General features: G+C 42.4%; 1 protein-coding gene across 4 annotated transcripts in view; it reads left to right on the top strand.

Moving 5' to 3' along the window:
- Nucleotides 1-27,205, top strand: part of CBFA2T2 (CBFA2/RUNX1 partner transcriptional co-repressor 2) — a 166,230-nt gene that overhangs the window by 117,859 nt on the left and 21,166 nt on the right. For 2 of the 4 annotated variants that reach the window (XM_075563776.1, XM_075563774.1), the window contains exons 2-7: nucleotides 7,608-7,751; nucleotides 11,203-11,444; nucleotides 16,982-17,071; nucleotides 19,412-19,593; nucleotides 20,627-20,880; nucleotides 26,384-26,469. In XM_075563776.1, the coding sequence (XP_075419891.1) occupies nucleotides 7,608-7,751; nucleotides 11,203-11,444; nucleotides 16,982-17,071; nucleotides 19,412-19,593; nucleotides 20,627-20,880; nucleotides 26,384-26,469 (998 nt within the window). The remainder of the gene's footprint in view (nucleotides 1-7,607; nucleotides 7,752-11,202; nucleotides 11,445-16,981; nucleotides 17,072-19,411; nucleotides 19,594-20,626; nucleotides 20,881-26,383; nucleotides 26,470-27,205) is intronic. The other 2 variants (XM_075563777.1, XM_075563775.1) reach the window with 2 other exon arrangements.

Genomic DNA, 27,205 nt, shown 5'->3' with positions numbered 1-27,205 from the left:
CTGAACTAACCAAAAGCTTTTCTTTCTTGTTGTGTTTTGGTTTATTTTGTCATTGGTTTGTTGTTGTTTTGCTGTATATTGTTGCTTGGTTGTGCTCTGTCTTGTTTTTGTGCATATTATTATCTCCGCAGGTCTGTCTAAATAAGACAGGCTGGATGAACAATCTGGAGGAGAAAACAATGGGACCGACAGTTCCGGGGGGGACATGGGAGAAGGGGAAGTGGGGGGAAAGGTAGTGGTGTTAACAAATCCAGGTACAAGGGAACAACAAGTGACCCAAATCCCTGGTGAGGAGGGTGTGGGAGGCCTGATAGGGCATGATCAAGGGTAATGTAACCAAGAGGAATTGGTAGGGACAGAGCATGATAGTGGGACAGGAGGAAAGTCAAGGGAACTATAGAGGAAAGAGCTGGGAGGCAAAGGGCACTTATAGAGGTCTAGATAAAGATATGTACATGTGCAAATATATTTATATATGATGATGGGGAAATAGATCTATGTGCCTATATTTATAGGTTTAGTATTAAGGTAGCAGAAGGACATTGGGCCTCCATTCAAGTACTCCCTCAATGCAAGAATACTTTTATCTCTTAAATTGGCATTCTATGATGCTCACCTTCCCAACACAACTGCTGAACACAAAGCGGGTGAATAAGCAAATGTGGTGAAGAAAGCTGATGGTGCCCGACTATCCAAAGAGATAGCATCTGGGGTCTTAAAGGCTTGAAGTAAACAAGTGGCCAACTAGCTCAGAAGCAACAAAGCCCACATGGAAGAAGCACACCAGCCTGTGCAATCACAAGATGTCAAAGGGATCAGGTATCAGCATCAGAACAAAAAAATCTTACCATGGTGAATGAGGTGGGGAGTGCAGAGTGGAGACCCAAATCCCATTTGTAGGCCACTGGACACCCCCTTACAGAAGGGTCTCGGGGAGGAGATGAGCCAGTCAGAGTGTGATGTAGCAATGATGAAACATACAACTTTCCTCTAGTTCCTAAATGTTTCTGGGTGGTGGCGAGGCTGAAGACATCCGCAATGCAGGAAGACTTAGTGAGGCCTGGCTGCAGGATGTGGCTTCCTCACTGCCCCCTGGACAGTTTCCTTTCTTTTCACTTTTGGGAGAATAGCTCTTCCCCTTAGAAAATTGCAATTTTCTTATATCTTTTCTCTTTATTATTCCTTAGGAGTCCTGGTGGCATAGTGGTTACACATTGGGCTGCTAACTACAAGTCAGCAGTTCAAATCTACCAACCATTTTGCCAGAGAAGCAAACACAGGGCTTTCTACTACTGTGAAGAGTTAAGCTCTTGGAAACTCACAGGGGCAGTTCTACCCTGTCGTATACAGTCCTCTGAATAGGTATCGACTTGATGTTGGCAAATTGTTAAGAGAGTGATTGTTCTGTTAGCAATTCACAGTAATTTTGTAAGAACTTGCAAGAAATAACAGCTGTTAATGATTTATACTTGTTTGCAGAAATTTATTTCTCGTATTTTATATTTTAGGACCATTTGAGGTGTTTATCAATCAAATACTGGTACCATTGTATGTCTAATGTTCAATTAGAATGACAAACTGTTTAGGATGACAATTTCTACTTTTTAGTTTCATGTTTGAATCTTCAAATTGCCGTATGGGGAAAAAAATCCCTGTTATCACATGAAGAACTGTTCATTCTCTCATCAGTTTTCTTTTTTCATGACACCCTTACCATATTGCACAGTAGAAAAGACAAAATCGTCTCCACCTACTTTCCCATTTTGACTTCTCCAGCTCATCAAGCCGCTTGGCTTCATGTGTTGACATGTCAGTAATTGTGGAGATGCACACTATGTCCAAGTTTCACTCTTTCATCTGTGTACTTACATGACTTGGAGAGGTCTGTTTCAAAATAACCTAAGTTCAGAGTCCTCATCAAACTCAACTCACTGCCATCAAATCGATTATGACGCCTAGCGACGCCACATGACAGAGCAGAGCTGCCTCTGCGTGTCCAGGGCTGCACATCATGAAGGGAGCAGAAGGCCTCATCTGTTGCTCACAGAGCAGCTGATAGCTTCTCACTACCACCCAGTCCATGCCCACCACACCATCAGGGCTCGCCGAGAGCCAAATGGTCATGTTACTTAGTCTCTTAGAATCTTGGTTTGAAGTTGAGATGAGGCTTTCAGGACAAAACTGAGGTGTTTTGACTTTTCTGAAGCAGAACACTTTTGGCTTCTTGATCCTTCGAGCAGTGATATGTATCGGCTCAAATCACACTGGAAATAGCATTTCTTCTTTCTATTTCTGGAATCGAAATGAACTCATTGTAAGTTTTGTTTTGTTTTGTTTTTTAAGAGATCAGACTAGACTGTGAACATCAGTTCCATTAAAAAATCATCCTGATGGCATAAAGGCCTTTCACAATGCTCCTCTTGTATGGAGTCAGTCTTCTATCCACTGAGCCCAAGCAGGTTAAAATGCCTGTGCTGGGACTTCGCTCCACAGCCATAATCTGAGGAGCAGATGAATTTGTCAGAAATCTCTTTGTGCCACTCAGCCTCCAGCAAAAATACCACCTTACATTGTGCATGGTGCTTTTTGTAAATGTTATTTCTTGGGCCATCCCATGCAGTGTTTCTGAGGTTAGGTAGTATGCCCATTTTCCACAGGAAACACATATTAAAGGCCAAATATATGTCATGGCCACATGGTGAGTGATAAATTTTTAGAACTTGACCCAGAATTCCTGTGTCATATTTTATGCCTTCTAAACTGGATATGAGGAGCCCTGGTGGTGCAGTGGTTAAGATAAGCATTGGCTGTGATCAGCGTGGTTGGCAGTTCAAACCACCAGTAGCTTTTCAGGAGAAAAATGGAATTTTTTGCTGCTGTAAACTATTATTGCCTCAGAAACCTATGTGGCAGTCAGTTTGGGTTGTTTTTTTTTTTTTTTAATTGGGCATAAGCAGTTCTGGTGATGCTGTCATTAAGTCGTTGAACTGCTAAATGCCCGTTCGATGGTTCAATTTCACCAGCCACTTTGCAGGAGAAGGATGAGACTCTCTGCTCCCATAGAGATTTATAGTCCCAAAATCCTTAGGGTTGTAGGAGGACATTGAATAAGGAAGATCAAAGAAGAATCAATGCATTTGAATTATGGTGCTGGCAGAGAATATTGAAAATTATCATGGACTGCCAAAAGAATAAACAAATCATTCTTGGAAGGAGTACAGCCAGAATGTTTCTTAGAAGCAAGTATGGCGAGAATTCATCTCCTTTACTTTGGAGACAAATCCCTAGAAAAGGACCTTGTCTTTTGGAAAATGGAGGGGCAGTGAAAAAGAGGAATGCCCTCCTTGAGTTAGGCTCAAATCTAGCAATGGTTAGGATGGCGCAGGACCAGGCAGAGTTTCGATCAGTTGCACATAGGGTCAATGTGGGTCAGAACAGACTCGACAGTACCTAACAGGAGTCAGAATTGACTTGATGGCAGTGTTTCGACTGTAGCCATTATCTCTTCATGCTTTCCTGCCAGGTCCTCCACCACCACCACCCACCGTCAATGTTGAATTGATTCCCACCCATAGTGACCTTGTAGGGCAGAGTTACAACTCCCCCATTGGATTTCAGTGGGTGTAAATCTTTAGAAACAGAAACTCTGCTATATCTTACTCCCGAGGAGTGACTGGTGGGTTTGAACTCCCAATCTTTCAGTTAGCCACCCCGTGCCTCTCAGGTAATTCCTATTATCCCTCATTTTGTAGCTGCTGAAGATGAAGCCCAGAAAGGTGAAATGCTTTACTAAACATCATGAACATCTTGAACAGCAGAATGAGGGTTCTGTCGGCTCTGTCAGCTCTAACGCCTCTGCCTTTCCTCCTGGACAGTGCTCTTTCCAGAAAGAGCAGGGAGAGCTCCCGTGCTTCACACTTGTAGCATCAGTAAGCTTTCAGCTGCACGCAGTTCAGTGTTCTGTACTTGGACGGACACGACTCTTCTTCTGCCAAGTGCTGTATGCTCAACCCTACCTCCCTCCTAAGCCCTCCTCAGACCTCTGACACCTTGTTGTAAAGGGAGGTGGGCTGAAGAAGGCTCCCTCCAGGTTGTTGCCCACGATACACAACACAGAGCAGTGCGAGACAACTGTCAGTTCCCTTCCTTGTCCTCTTCCCCCTCCTCCAGAAAGCTGGGCCCCAGATGGAAGAGTTGGAAAGTTGTCAACTGTTTTCTGAGGGGCACTGAGAAAGTACTGTCAGGGAGGAAAAGGCAAGCGCAACAGCTCATTAGTCCACTAATCAGACAAGACGACCATCAGTCTCACAAAGAAAGTGTTCTGGACAGAGAGATGACAAGGGCTGGCAGAGTGATGCCCACATGGCTCTGCAAAGACTGCACATTAACCAGGATGGGGGTGGGGCACACTGCTGTCTTGACGATTCGTTATTCATTATCTCTTTTCCCCATATGTGACCGCTGCACACTGAAGCATAAAAATCTTATTTGGAGGAATTTTTCCCGGTAGGTGTCCCATGAATGTGCAAAAATATGCCTTGCTGCCAGTCATGAATGTTCTTGCTTTGAGCTGACCCAGAAGGCAAGGGAGGGTTAGCATTTCTCACGTGAACTTTTGGTGTTCTCTCACACTTTCAATCAGGTTCAGCTGTTGTTGAAAGAGAAAGCTTAACAAATCAATGAGAAGAGCATAGCTCAGTTTCAAGAGGATTGTGGTACCCGAGCCCTGTTATTAACCAACTCCAGAAGCCAGAAACCCACTTGCCATCAAGTTCATTTCAACTCATAGCAATGCGATCAGACAGAGTGAACCTCCCCATAGGACGTCCATGTCTAAAATCTTCACTGAAGCAGGTCACCTCATCTTTCTCCTGTAGAACAGCTGGTGTATTTGAACTGTTGACCTTTTGGCTAGCAGCAGAGCACTTTAACCACTGCACCTTTCTCTAGTAATCAAGAAAATACAAACTGGGGGCGTTGGGGGTGACAATATTAGCCGTCTGCGCCTAAGTAACAGGTCTTAGTCATTTTAGTCCTCTGTCATTAAGTTTAATCAAATTTCTTGTCCTAGCGTTGTCTGCTGTCTGGTGTTTGCAAACGGCTGCTCATTATGAATTGTTCCTGTGGAAGAAGTGGCCTGTGCTTGGCTTAGAGCAGCTCATTGGTCATGTTTTTGAGTACTGCATATTACAGATGCCATTCACATGCCTGGAGTCAGAGAGGATGACAGCTCTTTTTTTCCCCCATTTAGTGTGGCAAATGCACACAAAATTTTAATACTTGCTCATTTATGTTGTAATGTATGTACAGTATTCTGCACAACTGATTGTTTCTTTACCAACAAGATTCATTGATAAAGAGAAGTCAAGAAAGAAGACATTTGAGGTTGGGTTTGTAATCTGTCGTTTTCAGTCACTGAGCTGATGTATTTCACATTATGTCATTATCCGACCTTGCCCCCTGGCTTATGGAATACCTATCTATTCCAACTCATTGTGACACTACAAAACAAAACCACAATCATCCAGTAGATTCCAACTCATAGCAACCCAATATAGAATTTCTGAGTCTTTACAGCAGTCAATTGGCTCATGTTTCTCTCCTGAGTAGCTGGTGAGTTTGAACCGCTGATCTTGAGATTAGTGGTGCAATGACTAATCCTTCCACAAGTGCCTTCTACTTGAAAGTGGTCAAAAATCAAATGCTTTCCCCAAAAGTTAGTGTGTACCAGGGGTGTTCAGTTTTATAATGAATAATTCAGGCAAAATTAACATAGTAATTTCTTTAGGGAAAAAAGGGGAAGAAAATAGTATGGCAATAAAAATTGAACCTAACTTTTTCTGTGCATTGCAGCATGGGACATTCTGGGTATATAGCAAAAAGAACCGAAAGCAGTACCACAAACAGTTCTTGTATACCCTGTGTATTGACAGCACTGCTCACAATAGCTCACAGTGAAACATCCTAAATATGCATTGAGGGATGAATGTAGTACATACATAGCCAGGAATATTACTCAGCAATAAAGAGAACTGAAATCCTTAAACATGCTACAACATGAAGGAACCATGGAAGCATTAGGCTAAGTGAAATTAAGCCCGTCACAAACAGACAGACTTACATGATCCCACTTAGGTGAAATATCCAGATCGAGCAGATGCATAAAGACCAGTGTTTGCTTAGTAGTTACCAAGAATGTGAGGGAGAAACGGGAAGGTGCTGGTTCCTGTTAAGTGTGATGAGAAAAATTGGAAACAGATAATGTTAACAGTTGCACCCCACAAGGAATGTAAATAACAGCATGGAATTTTGCATGTAAAAATGAGAGAAATTATCATAGTTTTGTTACTGTGTTAGACCGGGTTGACTAGAGAAACAAATCCAGGGACATTCATAAATGTGTGAGACAGCTTTATATTGACACGGCTTTGTACATTGAGAAAGCAGCCCAGACCAGTCCAGATCAAGCCCATCAATTTTTTTTTAAGTCCATATGTCCACTACTAGTCCATAAATTCCTCTTCAGACTCACGCAGCACATGCAATGATGCCGAATGCAGGAAGATCACAGGCCAGTGGGTGGAAAGTCTTGTGAATCCAGTGGCGGAGGAAGCATCTCAGCGCTGGTGAGGGTCTCCATGTGACAGCTCCAGGGCTCTAGCTGCCATCAGCTTGGCTCCAAACCACTTGTGAACAAGAAGGTGAAGCAGAGAGTATGGCCCACCTCTCTAGGGAGAAAGAGAAGAAGTTTTTAGGATCCTCCTGAAAAGGCCATGCCTACAAGGAGACATCATCAGGCTGTGTGACCTGATTGACAGGCTAGATTCCACCCCTTCTCTCTTAAACAGCCTCAAGTTGACACAAGATTATGTAACGACCACAGTTAGTTATTTCAGCACAATATGACAAGTAAAAGTCACCTTTTGGGAACATTTTTTGTGTCTTGATTGTGGTGGTTACATAACGGTATTTGTCCGCTCATCAACATATACACTTAAAATAAGTGGATATTAGCATATCACTATCATACAGTAAAGTTGATTTAGGAAAGACCTGCATCGGACTTCAAAAAGTTCATGGAAAATTATCATAAAAACTGATGTGATTTTTCTATGAGCTTTTTTGAGGGTCTCTCCCCTGTGTATTACTTTCCTATGGCGGGTCTAACAAATTCGCACAGACAGGCAACTTAATCTGATTCCCTTGCCATTCCAGAAGCTAGAAGTTTGAAATTCCTCTTTCTCTCCTGGGGTTCATGAGTCAGAGTCAGCCTTCACAGTCTTCTCGTCATTCTTAACAGTTCTGGGCCTTTGAGGGTCTGTATCTCTCCCTCTTCTGTCTTTTCCCTTTCTTATAGGAATACTTGTCTTGGGATTTAGTGCCCACCCAGGTAATCCAGAATACCTTTTTATTCTGCAAATAAGGTCACAGTCACAGGCTCCTGGGTAAGGATTTAGACATGTTCGGGGTTCTACCGTTCAGGCCCCTATGCCAACCACCTCCTTAACTTAGTCCTCTAGGAAAACTATGTAGGCATTAATTACATGTCTTGTCACTTTTATTATCTTACAGAAAATTCTGTCTTCTATTCTTTTTTTGCTCTGCAGTTGGTTCTGAGAAAAGGGTGCCAGCAATGCCTGGATCGCCTGTGGAAGTGAAGGTTCAGTCAAGATCTTCACCTCCCACCATGCCACCTCTTCCACCAGTAAATCCTGGAGGACCGAGGCCAGTGTCATTCACACCAACAGCACGTGAGGTCCTTTTACTACTTGCTTTGGGGACTCAGAGTGAGCCTTCTATATACTATTGAATGTTTTCAAAAGGTTCTCCTAAAACAAACACACGCGCACAGTTGTTCCTTTGGTTTTTAATAAATTGTCTTTATCTGAGAATAGTTCTTAGCTAGTTTAGGTGTTTTGAAATGTGGACTTGAATAATCTATTTTCATCCTCCTAATAAGGCAAAATATCAATTTCACTGATATTTATAAATAGCAATTATTCAGATAATTCGTGATTTGTAGGATTCTATATATAGTTCGTAAAATTCGAGAACCACTTAAAATGTTGCAGCATTTTCATGATAAGATTGTAAAAGAACATTATATTAGCCAATAATTACTAGAGGGCCAATAAGTGTAACTGGAGGAGAAGGTTTAATTCTTTTGCCAACACATTCAAATTTGAGTAACTGGCCACTGCAAGCTTCAGTTTGAGCCAAAGTGAATGAAATGAAGCTTAATATCCTACTTCTTAAAATCAACTTTTCATGTTAGACAGCTTTACATATATGTACTATCTTGAAATAAAACTGATTTAGTGTAACCCAGGGTACCCTTCAGATTTCAGGTACAGATCATAGGAATATCAGTGTAAGAAGGCTTTAAAAGTTTAGGGAGAGGGAAAGAATTGAGAGGTAATTGGATTGTTCCACAATCTTTTTTTTTTGTTTTTGTTTCTTTTTTAACAATTTATTGGGGCTCATACAATTCTTTTCACAGTTCATACATATACATACATCAGTTGTATAAAGCACATCTGTACAGTCTTTGCCTAATCATTTTTTTCTCTTTTCTTCTTTTACATTTTATTAGGGACTCATACAACTCTTATCACCATCCATACATATACATACATCAATTGTATAAAGCACATCCATACATTCCCTGCCCCGTTCCACAATCTTTTGGAAGCACTTGATATGTAAATAGTTCCTTTTTTAATCTCAGTAGCCACTTGATAGTGGATATGCTCTATTTCAAAAGCTGTGACCTTGTACTGTTACTAACGAAACTGTTTTTTTAAAAAGCCTCTCTGAGCATCATGATAATAACTAAAAGCGCAGTAATATATTATTTTGATAGGTTTTCTTTAAAAGAGGGCAGCTTTCCATTGAGAGCCCGCTCTTTTGTGTGTGTGAATACAACGAAATGGCAACTAATTTTCTAGATTGCTGAGACTGAGTGTTGAGCTTTCAGCTACATTCCAGTAGCTTTAGTGATCTCGTAATGGAAGGCACAGAAGAAAATTCAACCTTTTATTTCCAGCCCGTTACTCTTTATACCGTGAATCATTCAGGAACATTTTAAAAAACACTTAACCTTTGCTAGGTAATGAACGAAGTCAAAATAGACGTGGACCGTAGTTTTGATCAAGTAGTGCATAGTCTGTTTAAAGCAGTACACGTATTTGAAAATAGGGGGGGCCTGTTTGCTGTCCAGCGATACCAAAAGGAAGAGCTATACTACGAATGCTGCTCGGGTTTGCGCTAGCGCAGGCAATACCTGTGCTGTGTAAGGTAGAGAAAGATTTGCCAGGTCAAACTTGAACAAAGGGCAGTCCAACAAGAGGGAACAGTGATGGGCAACAGACTATGGCAGCCTTTGGGAACTAGAAGGTTTTTAATGTGTTTGCACCAGGCAAAAAAATAATCACTGTTTTTGAAGCTAGTTAAAGATTGGGCTCTTCAAGCTTGCCTTGAGCTTTGACTTAGGATTTTAGATAGTTTTACATTTTTAAATTTCTAAGATGTGATATCATTAAGTGAAAAATCTATACAAAGTATTTTTATTTTACTGTTCATTGAAGAAGGATATTAACACTTGATGCCATTAAAACTTAACTCTAGGGTTATAATTCAAATTAAAACTACTACAGAAACACTGTTAAGAATAGTGGGGAAATAAGAAAACTATTATTATATAACTTGAGCAAAAATACAGAATAGAGTCTGAAAGATGCATTCTTGAGTGAAGAAGATTTTAACATTAGCCCAGCCGGCACTCTCCCAAAGTAGCTGCCTCTGAAAGGCATTCTGAGCGATCAAAAATGTATGTGCCCGTGGTTCTTGGGGTCCAGGAGGAAGGGAGAAAGAGGAGGTACTGCTTAAGGACTTGCAAACAGGGAAATGGAAATTATTGCTGCAGGAATACTGATTTTCTGTTAGGAGTGGTATAAAACTTTTGGAAATTAATGAGGATGCCAACAGCCCAACGTGTAAAAGTGATTGATTCCAGTGAGCATTATTGTCATCAGACAGTCATTAAAGTGACACATTTGTATTATAACTAAAAATTTGCAAAATACATGCATGTAATCAAAGATGAATAATTATATAATTGAAGGAGATGAAAGTCTTCTACTACTAGTTGTTTTTTGATTACTTGATGATTTAATCAAATTATAAAGCCTTTGGAAGAATGGGCAAGAGTATCCACTCATTGGAAAAATAAGTATCCCAGACTCATCTCAAGTAACTATTAATGGACATCTTTCTTAAAATTCCCCACTGCTACCCATGGCACCTGTAGAGTGAGACACCCCCCCCACCACCACCTTCCAGCCCCTGGTCTTGCAGCCTCGTTATACACTTCTCTTCTAAATGCTCCGTCCTGATCTCTAGTCGTTTTGTGCCTGACAGCAGTCTGATGGAGGGGTAGAAGCCAATTCTTGCTTAATTTTTTTCAGAAGATTAGAAAATTCGGTATACAGTATTTACTCACATAGAAGCCGACCCAAATATCAGCCGAGGCACCTAATTTTACCACAAAAACGGCATTTAAAATGTGCTGAACACTCAGCTTATACACGAGTATATACAGTATAATCTTTTTTTATCATGTCTATTTTATTTATTCCTGGATTACAACATTGGTTTAACATTTTTTTAAATCTTTTTATTGAGGCTCGTGAGGCTCTTACCACTGTCTGTACATACATCAATTGAGCAAAGCACCCTTATACATTCGTTGCACTCATCATTCTCATAATTCACCTTCCACTTGGGTTCCTGGAATCAGCTCGGTTTCCCTTTTTTCCCCCCACCTCCCTTCTTCCCCGATCCCACCCTGGTCCCTTGATAGTTTATAAATAATTATTATATCTTATCTTACACTCCCCGGCGTCTCCCCTCACCCGCCTCCCCATTGCCCATCTCCCCGAGTGGAGGTTACACATAGATCTCCGAGATCGGTTCTCCCTTTCTACATGCCCTTCCCTCCTGGTGTCGCCACTCCCACCGCTGGTGTTGAGGGGTTCGTCTGTCCTAGATTCCCTGTGCCTCCAGATCCCCACTGCACCGCTCAGTATAATCTTTTAACGTGCTTTTCAGAATTTGAATGAATGCAAGAACGCAGATAAGAAATTAACAAAGTTCCTAGTGTGTAACACTTAAACTGAGTCTTCTGTTTTGACCTTTTTATAGTAAGCAATGGTATCAACCATTCTCCTCCTACCCTGAATGGTGCCCCATCACCACCCCAAAGATTCAGCAATGGTCCTGCCTCTTCCACGTCATCGGCACTAACAAATCAGCAGTTGCCAGCCACTTGTGGCGCTCGGCAGCTCAGCAAGTTGAAGCGCTTTCTCACCACCCTGCAGCAGTTTGGCAATGACATCTCGCCCGAGATCGGGGAGAAGGTGCGGACTCTTGTTCTAGCATTGGTGGTAAGTGCCGTCACACCATCCTCGGCAGCTAAGAAAGTGAACGTGTTTCTGCTCGGTACCAAACCACTAGTGACGTGGCAAACTCTACAGGTTAGCTCTTGCTTAAATCAGCTAGATTCTTGGTTTTATGTTAACAATATCTATCAAAGGAACAAAGTCTATAATGGTTACTCTTTTTTCTTCAAGTGCTGATTTATTCTAATAAGCTGCTTTGAATTTGCATAAGATTAGTTTCCAACAGGCTTTCTGTTCAGTCAAGTTAATCCAAGGTTATTTAAATTTAATATTATTACTGCTTAATGAACTGTTTCCAAAAAGAGAGAAAGTAGTAAGTTTAATTTTCAAAATAATACTTCATAAAATTATAAGGTTTATGGCCTATTTTATGGACATAGTTGAATTCAAAATTAGGGGTAGGGGGAAAAAATTAGGAGTAGAGAAACAGAAAGATGATTATTCTCAGATCACCAAAAGTTGATGTAACTGCTAGAATACATCATTACATGTTTACCAACCCCCTGAGCATTGTATCTCAGCTAGCTTGACACATAGCCTCCACCATCATGGCCATGGTTCCTCTTTCTTTGAAGCTCTGTATTTGTAACTGCGAGGTGGACAGTTTATGCTCACGCTAGTTGATTTTTTTACTGTTGTCGTAAGCATGGAATATAATATAGGATAATAAAGTTGTTGATAAGTGGTCAGATATCTCAGGAATCACTCCTCGGATCCTTATGCAAATACAGGGTTTGGGGACCTGTTTTAGGTGTGTATTTTTTTTTACGGTTTGCTTTTCTGTTGGAGAGGTATGCAGTACTGGATTATTTTAACTTGTGAATTGGGTGAAGGTTTACAGAGCAGATTTTACATTCAACAATCCATACACATTCTTTTTCATTCATTGCCATTTTCAAGGTACACGCTCTTTTAAATGAGCGTGTTGAACCTGTGGTTTTGGGGTGATTTTCTGATATTACCAACCAGGTGGAGCCATCAGTGTTTCATAAGTGAAGGACCACCAGGTTCTTCTAGTGTTGCCAATGCGATTCTCCAACTCACCTCTCTGCACCTTAGCCTCCGTAAGTAGTCAAAAGATGAATCACCAGACCAGACCTTCAACTACCTGTTCAGTGTCATCCAGAGGCTTCTGGGGTGCCTCAGGCCTCTTCAGGGGGTCTATGTGCTCCATATTTAATAAAAGTGTAAGGTTTCTGTCCTGTTTTATTCACCATAAGAAAATCATAATACACCATAATGTTATTTATTACACCATAATAATATTCAGGTGTAAGTTATCTTTATACACTTAATGTGTCAAGAGTTGGGTGGACATCTGACCTACAGCTCTCCCTGATGACCTGATCTTGGGTCGCCAAATGTGTTTCGACCTGGGTCAGGGTATGTGTCCTTAGGGAATGCGAGGGTTAATGATTTTTTTCCATTTTGTGCCTTTCTTTGTAGCCTCCCGTAAATGTAAAAAGGAATCTTCTAAAGCTTTATGTCATTGGTATTAAATACAGAAATCAATTCAGTTATCTTCTATTAAGCTGGACATTTGAGATTTACAGAATTGTAAAGCAGTGCTGCTCTTGTTAATATTTTTCTTTTGGAAAAAGTTATTTTTCATAGAAATATGCTATTGTTATTTGAACGGGGTTAGCAGTATTTTTTAAGCTCAGGTTTCATTTGTTGTCTGGTGAATATTGACAGATATGAATAAACTAGCAGTATTGTGAGATCGTGTAAGCACTACTACCTTAAAGGATTTCTCAGGCTCAGCTAACCATCCGAGGTAAAAAAGGACAGCACTTACCCAGAGACAAGGTTCAGAAGACAAGACAGGAAAGGACAGAAGGACACATGGAAACGGGAACTTAGGGAGTGGGATGAACACTGTTACGTTGTGAAGATTGCAGCCAGCCCTGGGAACAAAATGTGAGGAATTATTGAATGGAAATAGATTTGTTCTGTGAACTTGCACCCAATTTTTAATGAAAATTAGTAAAGAGGGGAGGTCTACAGAAAAACCATTTCACAATTTTCATACAAGGAAAATGGCGGTATACCAGTTGCAGCAGTGCATCAACAGGAATCTGCCAGAAATCCAACTAGAATGCAGAAGAGGACATGGCACATGTCAGATGAATCTTGGCTTGAAAGCAGAGACTACCAGAAAAACGTTTACCTGTTTTTTATTTACTATACAAAGGCAATAGACTAGGGGGATCAAAACAAACTGTGGACAACATTGAGAAGAGTGGGCGTTCCAGAACACTTGGTTGTGTTCATGCATCACTTGTACTTAAATCAAGAGGCAACTATGCGAACAGAAGGAATGTGGCACAGCTTAAAATCAGGAAAGGTGTCAGGGTTGTATCCTTCCGCCCCATGCTTACTCAGTCTGTGTGCTGAGCAAATCATCAGGGAAGCTGGATGGTAGGGAGACTGTGACGTCAGGATTGGAGGAAGGCTTATTAACAACCTTGGATGTGCATATGATAGATAGAATCTGCTTGCTGATTCTATCAGATGAGGAGGACTTGAAGTACTTGCTGATGAAGATCAAGGACTAGAGCCTTCAGTATGGACGACAACTCAATGGAATGGATACAACAGCCCTCACAACTGGATCTGTCTGTCTGTTGCACATCACCCAAGAAGTGGGGCTGTGTGAAGAGGGTGCAGCATCAGGTTTGGAGGAGGCTTAACTGTCTGCAGTTACACACGTGGCATAGAGCCGTTGCTGAAAGTGAGGAGCACTTGCTGATGAAGATCATAGATTGCAGCCTCCAGTATAGAAAACCAAAATCCTCACAGTTGGATCTATAGATAAGTGGGGGAAAGAGAACTCTCAAATAATGCATTTGGCTTGCTTCCACTGTTAGTGCTCGTGGAAGCAGCAGTCAAGAAATCAAACAGTGCACATAAGGCAAATGTGTCCAGGACCTCCTGAAATGGGTGGCTATCACTTTGAGTGTTAGGTTGTGCCCGACACAAGCTATGGTGTTTTCAAACAGCCCAAGTCAGACACTTAGGAGCCCAGGTGTCATAGTGGTTACTTGTTAGGCTGCTAACCACAAGGTTAGCAGTTTAAAACCACCAGCCTCCCTGAGAAAGATCAATCAACTTTTCTACTCATGTCAAGAGTTACAATCTTGGAAATAGCCCAGAAGCATATCCTACGGGGTCACTATGAGTTAGAATCTATTCAATGGCAGTGAGTGTTTTCGAAAGCAGTTGTTTAAAGAAAACAATCCCCCTTCTGCAGCAAAATGCCTCAAAAAAAAAATACTGCGGTCACCTGCAGGGTCTGGCACTGGGGAGTCAGATCTGCAGAGCCTGGAGGCCATGGTGGAGGTGGTGGTGCAGCAGTTCAAGTGCAAGATGTGCCAGCACCAGGGTCATACCAAGGTCATGCTACTGCGCCTCATGCTGGAGCGGCACTTCCAGCCATTTAGTGGCAGCCAGTAAGAGCATGTGTGCGGAATTGGAGTGCCTCAAGGCCCAGGGGGAGGAGGATGACACTCTAGATAATGGGGCCATTGATGTCCGACTCCCATTAGGACATTTGGATTCCCAAGCCTGCCACCCACCTTTGTCCCTGTCCCCTAAGACTCACTTGTGGCTGCAGGCAAAGTGGCACAGACACAACCAGGGGTAACTTCCTTGTAAGACAGAGGAGGCCGTGCTCTGGGACCAGGACCTCTGTGTACTGAATGAGCCCCACATCTGTCCATTGGGCCACATGTGTCCCTCTGACTTTCATGCTATTCACCTTGAAAGAAAGTAAAAAGAGATGAGCTTAATTTGAATCATGGCAGCTTATCAAAAATGGTATTTTAATGTGCAATCATGAAAGTCAATGGTAAAAATTAAAAGGGGGGTGGGAAATAACCATGTTTCCATCTCCACTCGGTCAGCAGTTCCCCAGTGGAGATCCTAGACTTTTACCCATGAGATGCAAACCAGACCCACCATCATTGAGCTGATGCTAATTTACCTCCCCTGATCCCCAGCCTTTCACACCAAGCCCAGTGGGGAGCAATAATGAAATGTTTCCCCCCCCCCCCCCCCACTCACCAGGATAAACCATGAGGATTTTACAGGAACTTGGGTTTATGGCCCCACCTAACAGTCTCAAAAGAACATTCACCTCTCTACCCGTTGTTCCTCCACTGGCTCAGTGTCAGAGGACCTAAAGTAAGATTTATGTACAACTCAAAGACTTGAAACATAAAGCTCCTAGTGTTCCAAAGATAATAGGGAATCTCTGGCCATTCCAAGAACCAGGAAAATCTCAATTGTAATGAAAAAAGGCAACCAACTTATATTTTGAAAGGGCATGGATGTGAGAAGTAGCTGAGAACGATTGTAAAACAGCCACCTTAAAAATACTTCAGAAAGCAGCTGCAAAGACCAAACACAATGAAGAAATACAAAGGCCCAACAAATAAATAGAAGATGGAAATAGGAGAACAAAATGGAGATTTTAGCACCGAAAACTACAGTAACAAGATTAAAAATTCAGCAGCATGATGAAGACGGGGTAAAGAATCAGTGAACTTGAAGTTGGAAATGACCCAGTCTTGACTTGAAGGGACTATAAGAAAAGACCAGTAGGGGGGCCAGGAAAGGTATGCAAAGAAGTAATGACTGAAATTTTCTCAAATTTGGCCAAATGACTTAAACCCAAGACTCTGAATAAATGTCACACATGATAATTCCCCCCCCCCAAAAATTACAAAAATAGATATATTTTTCCCATGGCAAAGACAAGTCATATTCAAAGATAACTTACCAATTGGGAGTCTGTTTGGAGTTGTTCTGATGGGCAAAAAGACCACTTTCAAGTTTTAAATTCCTATGTAGGAGAGTTGGGGAATGGGTGGTGGAAAGTAGACAGAAGCTGTAGAGCAGCGGTTCTCAGCCTGTGGGTCACCCCCTTTGGGGGTCGAACTACCCTTTCACGGGTCGCCCGATTCATAACAGTAGCAAAATTACAGTTACAAAAGTAGCAACAAAAATAATTTTATAGTTGGGGTCACTACAACATGAGGAACTGTAATAAAGGGTCGTGGCATTCGGAAAGTTAAGAACCCCTGTTGTAGAGAGATTCACTTATGGAAGTTGAGGGACTAGGTTGGTGATCTTAGTACATAGATATCTTTAAATTGACATTCAGGAGGGTGTCAGGATTTGTTAAGTGGGAAAGTTTGTAAACCTACTTCTTGTACCTGAAGTAACTTGGAATGAATCCCTCAGTACTAAGGATCTGGTTGCTCACTGCAGGAAGTCAGGTATCTCTTGTCCTTTATTCTGCAGCCCAGACTCTCTGCCTACAGGAGACAATAGATTTGTTCTAGGGAAGATAATCAAGGGGCCACATTTCTGTCATTCTGCGATAAGGAAACATTAAATCTGTTCTTGAACTCTCCTTTACCTTCTGACTTGAAAGGGAGGGTCCATTCACTATGGTCAGATTGTGTATTAGAGAACAGTGTCCAGTTTGAATCATGAATTTAATCACATCTTTTCAGAACTCCACCGTGACAATTGAAGAATTCCATTGTAAGCTCCAAGAAGCTACCAACTTTCCTCTTCGTCCTTTTGTGATTCCATTCCTCAAGGTAATTATGTGAGGCCACAGCTGATTGTGCTTGATGGGCAGCATTTCCTCAGGATCTGCTACTGATCCCTCCTCTGGTGGCAGTCAGGGTGAAGGTCAGCCGTCCATATTTAGTCCACTGGGGTGGGGAAGAGATGTGAGTAGAGTCTGCTTCCCCAAGCCCCAGCCAGTCCAGTCTTCTGGAGTCATGGTCCCTGCAACACAACAGTTGAATGACATAACTTATTTGAATGAATAGTTTGATGGTTATGCAGACTATGCCCCCCCCCCTATTTTTGAAACAATTTGTGTTCACAGAAAAGTTGCCAGATTACAATAAAATCCGGTATGCCTTTATCCAGTGCTTCTCCAGATGGTGTTAGCAGGCTGCACATTTGCAGTGTCCCTCTCTTCCTCGGTGCGTTTTTACTGGGAGCTGCAAACTGCGTGCACCTGCTTTAAGTACAGTTGTCAAGCCAGAAAGTCAACATTGGGGCAATATGCTAATTTTTTAATCCATGGACCCCTGTTCAGTTTTACCATTTGACTCACTGATGTCCTTTGCGGCTCAAAAAACAAAGACAGCACTGATGGAGGCCCCGAGAGAGCAGTGAATACCTAGGAAAGTGCACAGCTTCTCCTGGGACTCTGTTGAAACACCAGCCACAAAGTCTTGGGACCGTCTGTGGTGCCTTTGTTAACCTTGAAACAGCGGTGCTGGTTTTTATCTTGGTCGCCTTTGTATGTGGCAGAACCTGTAGGCAGTTACTTACCCAAAGCCCAGAACCGAGGATGAGTTTTGGAATTGTGTTCATCAGAGGCAATAAGCCTACATGTATTTTTTGATTCATCAAAGGGCACATGCCACAGATGTAACATTGATTCATCCCCCCACCCACTTTTAGGCATTACACTCGCAAAAGATTGCAGTTATAGAGCAGACGACATCTTTTTTTAAAAGTATTTTTTATATAGTCAGCTTCTCTATTCTTAACTCTTGTTATTTTGGAAAACAGCATGAGGTAGGTTGTTATGGCAGTTTTTTGGCTAGCATTTGGGTTTTGTCAATTTCTCATTGCCTTAAAACAGCCACTAATTATGGTGTCTGCTAAATTAACCCTTGCTGCTGAAGGGATGCCTTCTCTCCTGTATTAATCTATCCTCCTCCTCTTCCACCGGCTTGTTTGATTCCCTTGAGCTAAAGGCTTCCAGTGTGCACAGCCTCCCCCTGAACAACTTCATATCGGGGGAGAATGCATTTGGTGGATTTAAATTTTTTAAATGTTAACTCTTATACTGGGAGAAATTGACATTCTGACAATTTAAAGGTGTATAGAACGTGTATGTGATTTGGCCTCTTGGGAGGCGTTTTTCTTTTCTACAAGGGAAGGGGTTCATGTAGAGGGCTACTTGAGAAGTGGACTCTGCCCTTGGGACACCTTGTCACTTCACAGCTGCGTCTAAGGGTTGTTTTTTTCTTCCCATCATTCCTATTGCTGCTCCTTTTCAAAAACCCAGTTGTTAGGACCAAACCCCCGTTGCTGGAATTTCCCGGCAGCTCTCCCAGAGTGCATGAAGGAAAGGTTTGCACTGTGTTACCATATCAGACAGGCTGGGGTCAGAGGAGAGAAATCAGCTGGTAGGGAGTGAAGTGGATGCCTCCTCTGGGGAGGCGATAATCATTCTCAAATTCATAACGGTAAGAATTAGTATGGTCACCACACAGGCATTGGGCTTTGGTTTTAAAGGAAACTATGGTGACCAAGGCATAGGCCATTCTTTCAGGGAACTTGCATGTCCTGGAGCCAGAGGGAGGCACCGTGGTGTGCTGGGGTGTAAGCACTGAGCGGCTGGGCTGCCTGCTCCTTTAGAGACTGGCAGCCTCTTTGCAGACAAATCCTGTGTAGAATTGTTGTTAGTTGAAATCAGCTCCATAGTAGTAGGGGAATAGGGCCAGAAACTCCTGTTGGGGCAAAGGATTATGTGGTGGTCAGACCACTTGGTCATCGTTGAAACCCACTAGCTGCATTGTAGGAGAAAGGTGAGCCTGTCTGTTCTCATAAAGATTTACAGTCAAGAATCCCTATGGAATTCCATGCTGTCCTACAGGGTCCGCTTTATGCATTGGAATTGACTTAGTCACCATGTGTTTTGCTTTACTATTGGGAGCAAGAGAGAAGCCAATTATCAGTTGTTGCAGTGTCATGGATGTTACTTTACTGGTTTGACATGTGAAAACCAGTCTGACAAGGGTAGAACGCTGGTTGGTGAAAGCTTTTTGAGGTGCTGAGCCCTGACAATTCAAGGTTAGGGCCCAACAGCCAAGAAACCTGCCTTCCAGCCTTCACCTCTTCTCTTCAAGGCCAACCTGCCCCTGCTGCAACGAGAGCTGCTACACTGCTCACGCGCTGCCAAGCAAACGCCATCTCAATACCTGGCTCAGCACGAACACCTGCTGCTCAACACAAGTATCGCGTCACCTGCTGACTCCTCCGAGCTGCTCATGGAGGTACATGGGAATGGCAAGAGGCCCAGTCCTGAGAGGTGAGTGGAGGGTGACTCTGGTGCCCTTTTCTGACACTGCTTCTGAAAGAGAGAGGATTTGGTTGTGGTGGCCTTAGATAAATAGAGCCCCAGAGTTTCCAAAGTTGTTTTGCCCTGTCCCAACTACAGGAGCCGGCTAAGCCTAAGATCACTAGTCTCGCTTCCAGACCTTAGCATTTTCTCTCACCCTTCCATGACTCTGTGTATGGGCCTAGTGAGAAAATGTTCCAGAATACGGTATATTTCTTTCCAATAACCCACATCCACATGAACACAGTTGGCCTCAAGTCATTCCCAAACACAGTTAAATCCTGTTAGAGATGTTAGAGCCTAATGGTCAGAGGCTGACTTTTCATTAAATAAAACCTCACTGCCCTCGAGTCCATGCTGACTCATAGTGATCCAATAGGACAGGGTAGAAATGCCCCTGTTTCTGAGACCACAACTTTTTACAGGAGTAAAAAGCCCAGTCTTTGACCATGGATCGGCTTGTGGTTTTTTACTGCCAACCTTTTAGATAGCAGACCAATGCATAACCACTATGCCACCAGGGCTCCTTCCTATAACCATGCATAGACCTGTCAAATAGCTATAACTGTCATCTGCTTTTAGGAGCCCTGCTGTTGGAGAGTGGGTTACGTATGTGTTGCTAACCTTAGCCACCAGCTGCTCCGAGGGAGAGAGATGAGGCTTTCTGTTCCCATATAGATTTGCAGCCTTAGAAACCTGAAGAGGCGGTTTATGGGTTATGTGAATCAAAGTCAACTGGATGGCAGTGAGTTTTAGAGATTTATTATCACCTCAGTGTCTCCTTTGCTGCTTACGAGTTAGATGTTACCTCTTGATGATTAATAGGTTTGACCTCTCAACAGGTTATATGTCCCTCGAGTCATTTCCTTAAAGTGGCTGCCTCTTACACAAACCTTGCCCTAGTCTTTCTGTTGGCAAAAATGTCCGGCCTGCCACTAAGCACAATTCAGGTGCTCTGAAATGTCCACATGAGCTCAGATAAGTCCCTCCGGTTCTTCCACAGGAGAGAAGAGAATAGTTTTGAAAGAGATTCGATTCCTCCTGAGCCTCCTGCCAAGCGAGTGTGCACCATCAGCCCCGCTCCCCGACACAGTCCAGCTCTCACTGTGCCCCTCATGAATGCTGGGGGCCAGTTCCACCCCACTCCTCCGCCTCTGCAGCACTACACCCTGGAAGATATCGCAACGTCCCACCACTATCGGGAACCCACCAAGATGCTAGAGCACCGGGAAGTGCGTGACAGACACCACAGCCTTGGTACGTGTCACAGAGCAGCAGAGTAGTGATTGACATTCAGGCAGAAGAACTCTTGAATGTCAGTGATGCTTTGAAAATAGTGTCCTTTCTTAAGACTGTTGCTGATCTCACTTCACTTGTGGCTATCATCACATATGTGAGGTTACTACCAAGAAGCGGGTCTCAGTGGTGAGCAAAAGATGCTTAGGAAATCCAGGCTAGATAATTTATATGCACAGACAGTCACTGGATTAATGGTTCCTTGGGGTGATGGCAGGGGACGTTGGGGGAAATGGGGAGCTAATAACAGTGGGTACAAGAATGAAAAAAGCGTTCTGGAATTTATTATGGTGATGTTTGTACAGCTCTTCTGATGGGATTGAACTATGGAGCTGTATGAATATGTGCCAATAAAACTGTTGGGGGTGCTAAGAATGTACAGATGTGCTTTATACAATTGATGTATGTATATGTATGGACTGTGATAGGAGTTGTATGAGCCCCTAATAAATTGTTTTAAAAAAAACTGTTGGGGGGAAAGTTGCAAAATTATGATAATAAAATTTTAGGAAATATACACAGAAATACTCCAAAATGTTATACCTGTAATTTCTCAAACAATTCATCAAAAAAAACAAAGAACAACAAAGCCAATAAGATAAAGATTAATGCGGAAGGGCTCTGGGTGCAGATTACCAAGGAATTCTCTGAGCTATTTTTAAAAAATATATTTTTCCCATTTTTTAATCATTTTATTAGGGGCTCATACAACTCTTATCATAATCCATACATACATCAGTTGTGTAAAGCACATTTATACATTTATTTCCCTCATCATTCTCAAAACATTTGCTCTCCACTTAAGCACCTGGCATCAGGTCCTAAAATATTATTATTAATAGGTAATTTAACATATGTCATATCATTCCATAGTTCAGTCACGTCCAGCAGAATTGTACATTTGCTACCACAATCAGTTTCCGAACAATTTTTATCTGCATGGACTCCTTGATATCTTTATATCAGTTGTGCCCTTCCCACCCACCCCCAACTCTTCTTGCAAATTTCCTGTGAGCCTGCATTTATTTCCTGTTGAGCATAGTTTTTGCAGCCAGGAGGGCAGGTGTACGTTGTAAGTTTGCATCCTAACTAGCAGTGTGATCTTAGATAGATTCCTTAGGCTCCCTGAGCCCCGGCCTGCTGCTTTCTACATGGCGATCATTGCATTACCAGTCCCTGGAAGGTGTGTTGTCAGCTTAGGCTTCGAGTGTCTGGCCTGTGGAGCTTCAGTCACCATTCTGCTTAGGAAGATGAGAGGCAAAGCTTACACAGAGCCATTGTGGACACGGCTCTGCTTCATCTCACTATTACACTCATCGCCTCAGTAAATCTGAGCCTCTGTCAGGACAGGGAACCAGAGGAGTGCTGACTTCCAGATGCTCCCTGGCTTCTCTTTCGTAGAGTGTCCTGTGGAGTGAAAACCATAGCACCTTTGCCCTTTCCCTGCCTGCCCTCGACTCCTGGTGTCCTTCAGAGGCGGGGACACGAGGCCCTGCAGTCACGGAGCAGTGGACGCTGTGATTGCAGTGGTAGTGACAGGTGCCATCATTTCTTGAGTCTTACGTGCCACTCAGATTGTGTTGTACACGAATTGTCCATTTAATCCTCACACCAGTCCCATACAAGTCAGCCCCGGGTTTTATAGGTGCGAGATGAAGGGCAAAGGTCCAAAACCACATAATTGACAAGCAACAGAGACAAGATTCAGACCCTGGCGATCTGCTGCCCAGTGCTTTCCTGTGTGGGTCAATCCCTCCTCTTCCCCCATCCCTGCCCGCTCCCTCATTCTCACATTTTTATGGTAAAAAAAGAAAAAAGGTGGTCTTTCTACTGGTTTATTCTGCTGCCACATCCATTTCCTGCCATCGCGCTCTGAGAGGCGCGTTCACAAAAACAGCAGTAATTGTGATTGCTTTCAGATTTCCCTCATACTTCCCACTTCTTCAGAAACCTACTTGTTTCATCCCAAGGAGCCCTGGTAGCATTGCAGGCTACACATTGGGCTGCTGCTTGCAGGGTCAGTAGTTCAAACCCACCGACCACTCCACAGGGAAAGGCAAGGCTCTCTACTCCCATAAAGAGTTACAATCTGGAAACTCGATGGCAGTGGGTTAGAGTTTTTTCATTCCGAAGTACACTTTTGGAGGTCATCCAATTATCTGTCTTGATGGTTTCTATTGTTTCTCTGTCTAGTGGGTACAAATTCCTTCAGTGCCCACTACACCCTAGTACGCGGTGGTTCACAGCTCACACGAAACCATTCATTTTCCCCTTCTTTTTGGAGCAAATACACTCTAACTTCCTTTCTTTTGTTCTCTTAAAATGAAATGTATAGATACTGCGTCTTAACCCCTACATAATTTTAGGATCGTTGTTCTTCCTTAACTATAATATGTAGAACTATTTAAAAGTAAAATAGACAAGGAAAGTCTTTTCTATTAGAATCTGTTAATCCTTAGGAATGGCTACACTAGAAGATGTAAGGAAATCATTTAGTTGCTCTCACTGTACAGAATGATTAAGAATGTAGCACTTAACAAATGCAGGCAGATACAATGGAACATTAGCACTTCAAATACTATAAGCAATGTTAACACATGTGATGTGATTTTTTAAAAACTAGTAGAAAAATTTGGGGTTTGTAGTCCATTAAAAAAGTCATTGCATTCCTGAAACTTTCAATACATAACATAGTCATGCCATAGTTACATGTGTGTGTACAGCTTAATATATACAGATCCATTCATGTATCTATCACGATTATACTAAGCTGTTTCCGTAGGTGACAACAGCACAACACTTGTTTCCCGTGATTGTGTTTACGCATCCTTATGTGTGTACATGCATAGTCTAGCCACACTTAGTTCTTTCTGTATGATACAAATTTCCTTTTTTTTCCCACATGCATACATACACATATTAAAATATAGACTTATGGCCCTGTGCTGACTTCCACAAAATGTAACTTAACTATCACAGCCTCTTCACAACTGCATTCTGGACAAAATGAAAAAGGTCCACAGAGATGGCAGTCAGGACAGACCTGCTGTAGACTTGTCATGAATTCTCGCTGGAAAATGAAGTTTGACTTGATTTATAATTACATTAACAGTCACGGAGGCCGAGTATCAGAGGCAAAAGGGTGCAATATCACCACAAGAAATCTTCTCACATTTCCCAGTTCACTTTAGGTGGCCAGGCACTCACCAGAAGAAAACAAACTTGTTCTTGTCCAGCAGAATTTTTCAGTCTGTTCAAGCAAAGAGTCTAGTGTAGCTTTCTGAGTCTGTTCCTGTGCAGATGGGAAGAGACTGGAACCAGATTCTTCACGGCGTGCATTCTCAGGCGATGCCACGCCTTCATGCGCAGTCCCGTTTCTTTAAGATCAATGCAGTGACTCGCAGCACAGCCACATAGCAAAGAAAGTCCTCGCTCGTCTTCCGGTTTATTTCCTCAGGGTCCAGCTTCGGTGCGAGCCCTCAATCCGAAACATTGTGGCTGGGATGTTTCACCCCAGCCTAGCTAGGGATCTAGGTGCTTCAACATAGTTTTTCTTGCTTTTTACAAATCATTTTATTGGTGGCTCTTACAGCTCTTACAACATTCCATACATCCATTTTGTCAGGCACCTTTGTACATATGGTGTCATCATCCTTTTCTAAACATTTCTGTTTTGAGTCCTTGGTGTCAACTTGTTTTAATATCTTACACTGACCATTGTCTCCCTTCACCCATGTTTCTGTTGTTAATCCTGGGGGTGGGTTGTTGTTAATGTATTGATCATTGCTGTCAGTCATTCTCTCCTCCCCCACTTCCCTTCTGTATCTTCCGTGTATCACTACTCCCATTTCTGTTTTTGAGGGGTTTGTCTGACTAGGATACCATGTGTCATGAGCGCTTATCTGTACCAGTGTATGTGCGCTGGTCTAGTCAGAATGGAAAGGACTGGGGTCATGATAGTGGGGGTGGGGTAGGGGGGGGTGAGGAAGACTTAACCAGAGGAATATTGTGTGTTTCATCGGAGCTATACTGCGCCCTGGTTGGCTCATCCCTTCTTTGTGATCCTTCTGTGAGGGTGCATCCTATCGTCTACAGATAGGTTCCGACACACCTCGTTCTCAACAATATGTTTTTGTTGTTGTTTTGGGTTGTTTGGGGTCTTCCAGTGCCTGTTACCTGATTCTGTTGACAACTCTTGATCACACAGGCAGGTATGCTTCTTCGGTGTAGGCTTGTTGCTTCTCTGCTAGATGGCTGCTTGTTTAATTTCAAACCTTTAAGACCCTAGATGCTATATCTTTTGATAGGCAGGCACTATCAGCTTTCTTCACCCCATTTGCTTTTGCACCCATGTTGTCTTCAGCAATAGTCAGGAGGGTGAGCATCACAGAATGCCAAGTTGTTAGAACAAAGTGTTCTTGCATTGAGGGAGGACTTGAGCAGAGGCCTGAAGTCCGTCACTACCTCAGTGTGTCGCCATATAGTAGATATATGTACATAGGCCAATGCTTCTATTTTTATGAATTAATGTGTTTACATATGTACACACCTATGATTATACCTCTATCCATAGCTTTGCTTCATAGATCTTTCCTGTTTCCTTTTACCTTCCTCCTGCCCCACCGTCACACTCGCCCTTCTTCTGCCTCTTAGTGATTCCTCTCAGCTAGATTGATCTTGCTTCGACACCACCAAATTTTTTTCTACATCTTCCTCATTGTTGCTTTTAATTCCCTAGTTGTTCCCCTGTCTATGGTGTTGTTTGCTCACTGCTCCATTCCCTCACCTCCTCCTCCCACCAAGTCCCCTCTGGAACTTTAGGTCCCATTGCTTTCTCCTCAGGCTTGCTTCCTGTGACTTTCTTATATTGGTATGCAAAACAACAATAACAAAGACAAAACAAAAGGTTGAATAAAAAAGAGAAAAACAAACCCCCAAAAAAGGAAACTAGCAAAAACAAACCAAAAATTGAAAAAGCATACATGATTCCAGGTCTGTGTGCTGACCTTCATGACTCTCTCCCCACTGATCCTGGAGGGTTGCAGGAACTGCCCCTTCTGGCCTGAAGTCTATTTTGGGGGCTCCTCAGGGGTTTTGTGGCTTTTCTTTAATTCCGTTGCTGATCTGTTATATACCTTGTTGGTATAAGACATTTTTTAAATATGAAGTTGGTATACCAGTTTTTATTTGTATTCCTGTGGCTACTTAAATGTTTGATTATCTCTGTGTTTAGAAGTCATTTGTATTTTCTCATCTGAGATGTGCTTAATTATTTCTTTGACTTTTTCTTTGGGGCCATTTGCTTTTCATGATTGAGTTATATATTCTGAATATTTGTGTGGTTTTTGTATAATTTTATGAAGCCTCAGTAATGTGCTCAAAGTTGATAGTGGTGTATTGACTTGGATGGATTCTGTCTTACTGTGTTCTCTCCTGTCTGCGAATTGGATGTCTCTTTTTGTAGGTCTAAATGGAGGCTATCAGGATGAACTGGTGGACCACCGTCTGACAGAAAGAGAGTGGGCTGAAGAATGGAAACACCTCGATCATGTAAGTACTTCGAATGTAGACTTTTAATTGCATTGCCAATAGCTAGTGAAATGGATGTGCTGGCTTGAAGTGACCATGTGTGAGAACTGTGCTATCTTTGGATAAAAGACCCCAGAGTTGCTAGTTCTAAACATAAGAATAACCCTCTCCTTGAATGTCCGAATGGGTCATTATTCCATTTAGAGGAGTTGGGATCCTTGTAAAGTCAGATTCCCAACTTGTTCAAATCGGATGGCTTTCATCTTTAAGGAACTTTTTCCTTGAGTTTTGTCCCCATGCAGGTGAAGACTGTCTTGAGGCAAACCTCCCAAAACTTGGATGGCACTGCTAGGCCAGCATGTCGTTCAGTAAATTCTAGTCAGTACTTCAATTCGCTCCCTCTGTCCTTCAGTTAGAGACCTAAAGAGTCATTGCCAACTCTGACTGCCTGAGACTATGTAGTATGATGGTTAAGAGCATAGCTTTGGGGGCTCAAGTAGAAAGAAAATGCTCTGAGAAGTATGATGGCAGCATATGTACAAATGTGCTTGACATGATGGATGGATGGATGGATTGTGATAAGAGATATAAGAACTCCCAATAAAAGTATTTAATTAAAAAAAAAAGAACATAGCTTTGTGAGCTCTTGTCTCAGCTTTGTGTCTTTATTTTTTTAAGCTAGGAGAGTTTTTGTAAAGTTGTTTCACCTTTAGCCTTAGTTTGCATATCTTTATCCCCCAAATCTTTTTATGAATAC

Source organism: Tenrec ecaudatus, chromosome 12 (genome assembly GCF_050624435.1).
Source record: "Tenrec ecaudatus isolate mTenEca1 chromosome 12, mTenEca1.hap1, whole genome shotgun sequence".
Taxonomy (NCBI): domain Eukaryota; kingdom Metazoa; phylum Chordata; class Mammalia; order Afrosoricida; family Tenrecidae; genus Tenrec; species Tenrec ecaudatus.
The sequence above is the reverse complement of the archived record's forward strand: the minus strand, read 5'-3'. Positions and strand labels throughout refer to the sequence as shown.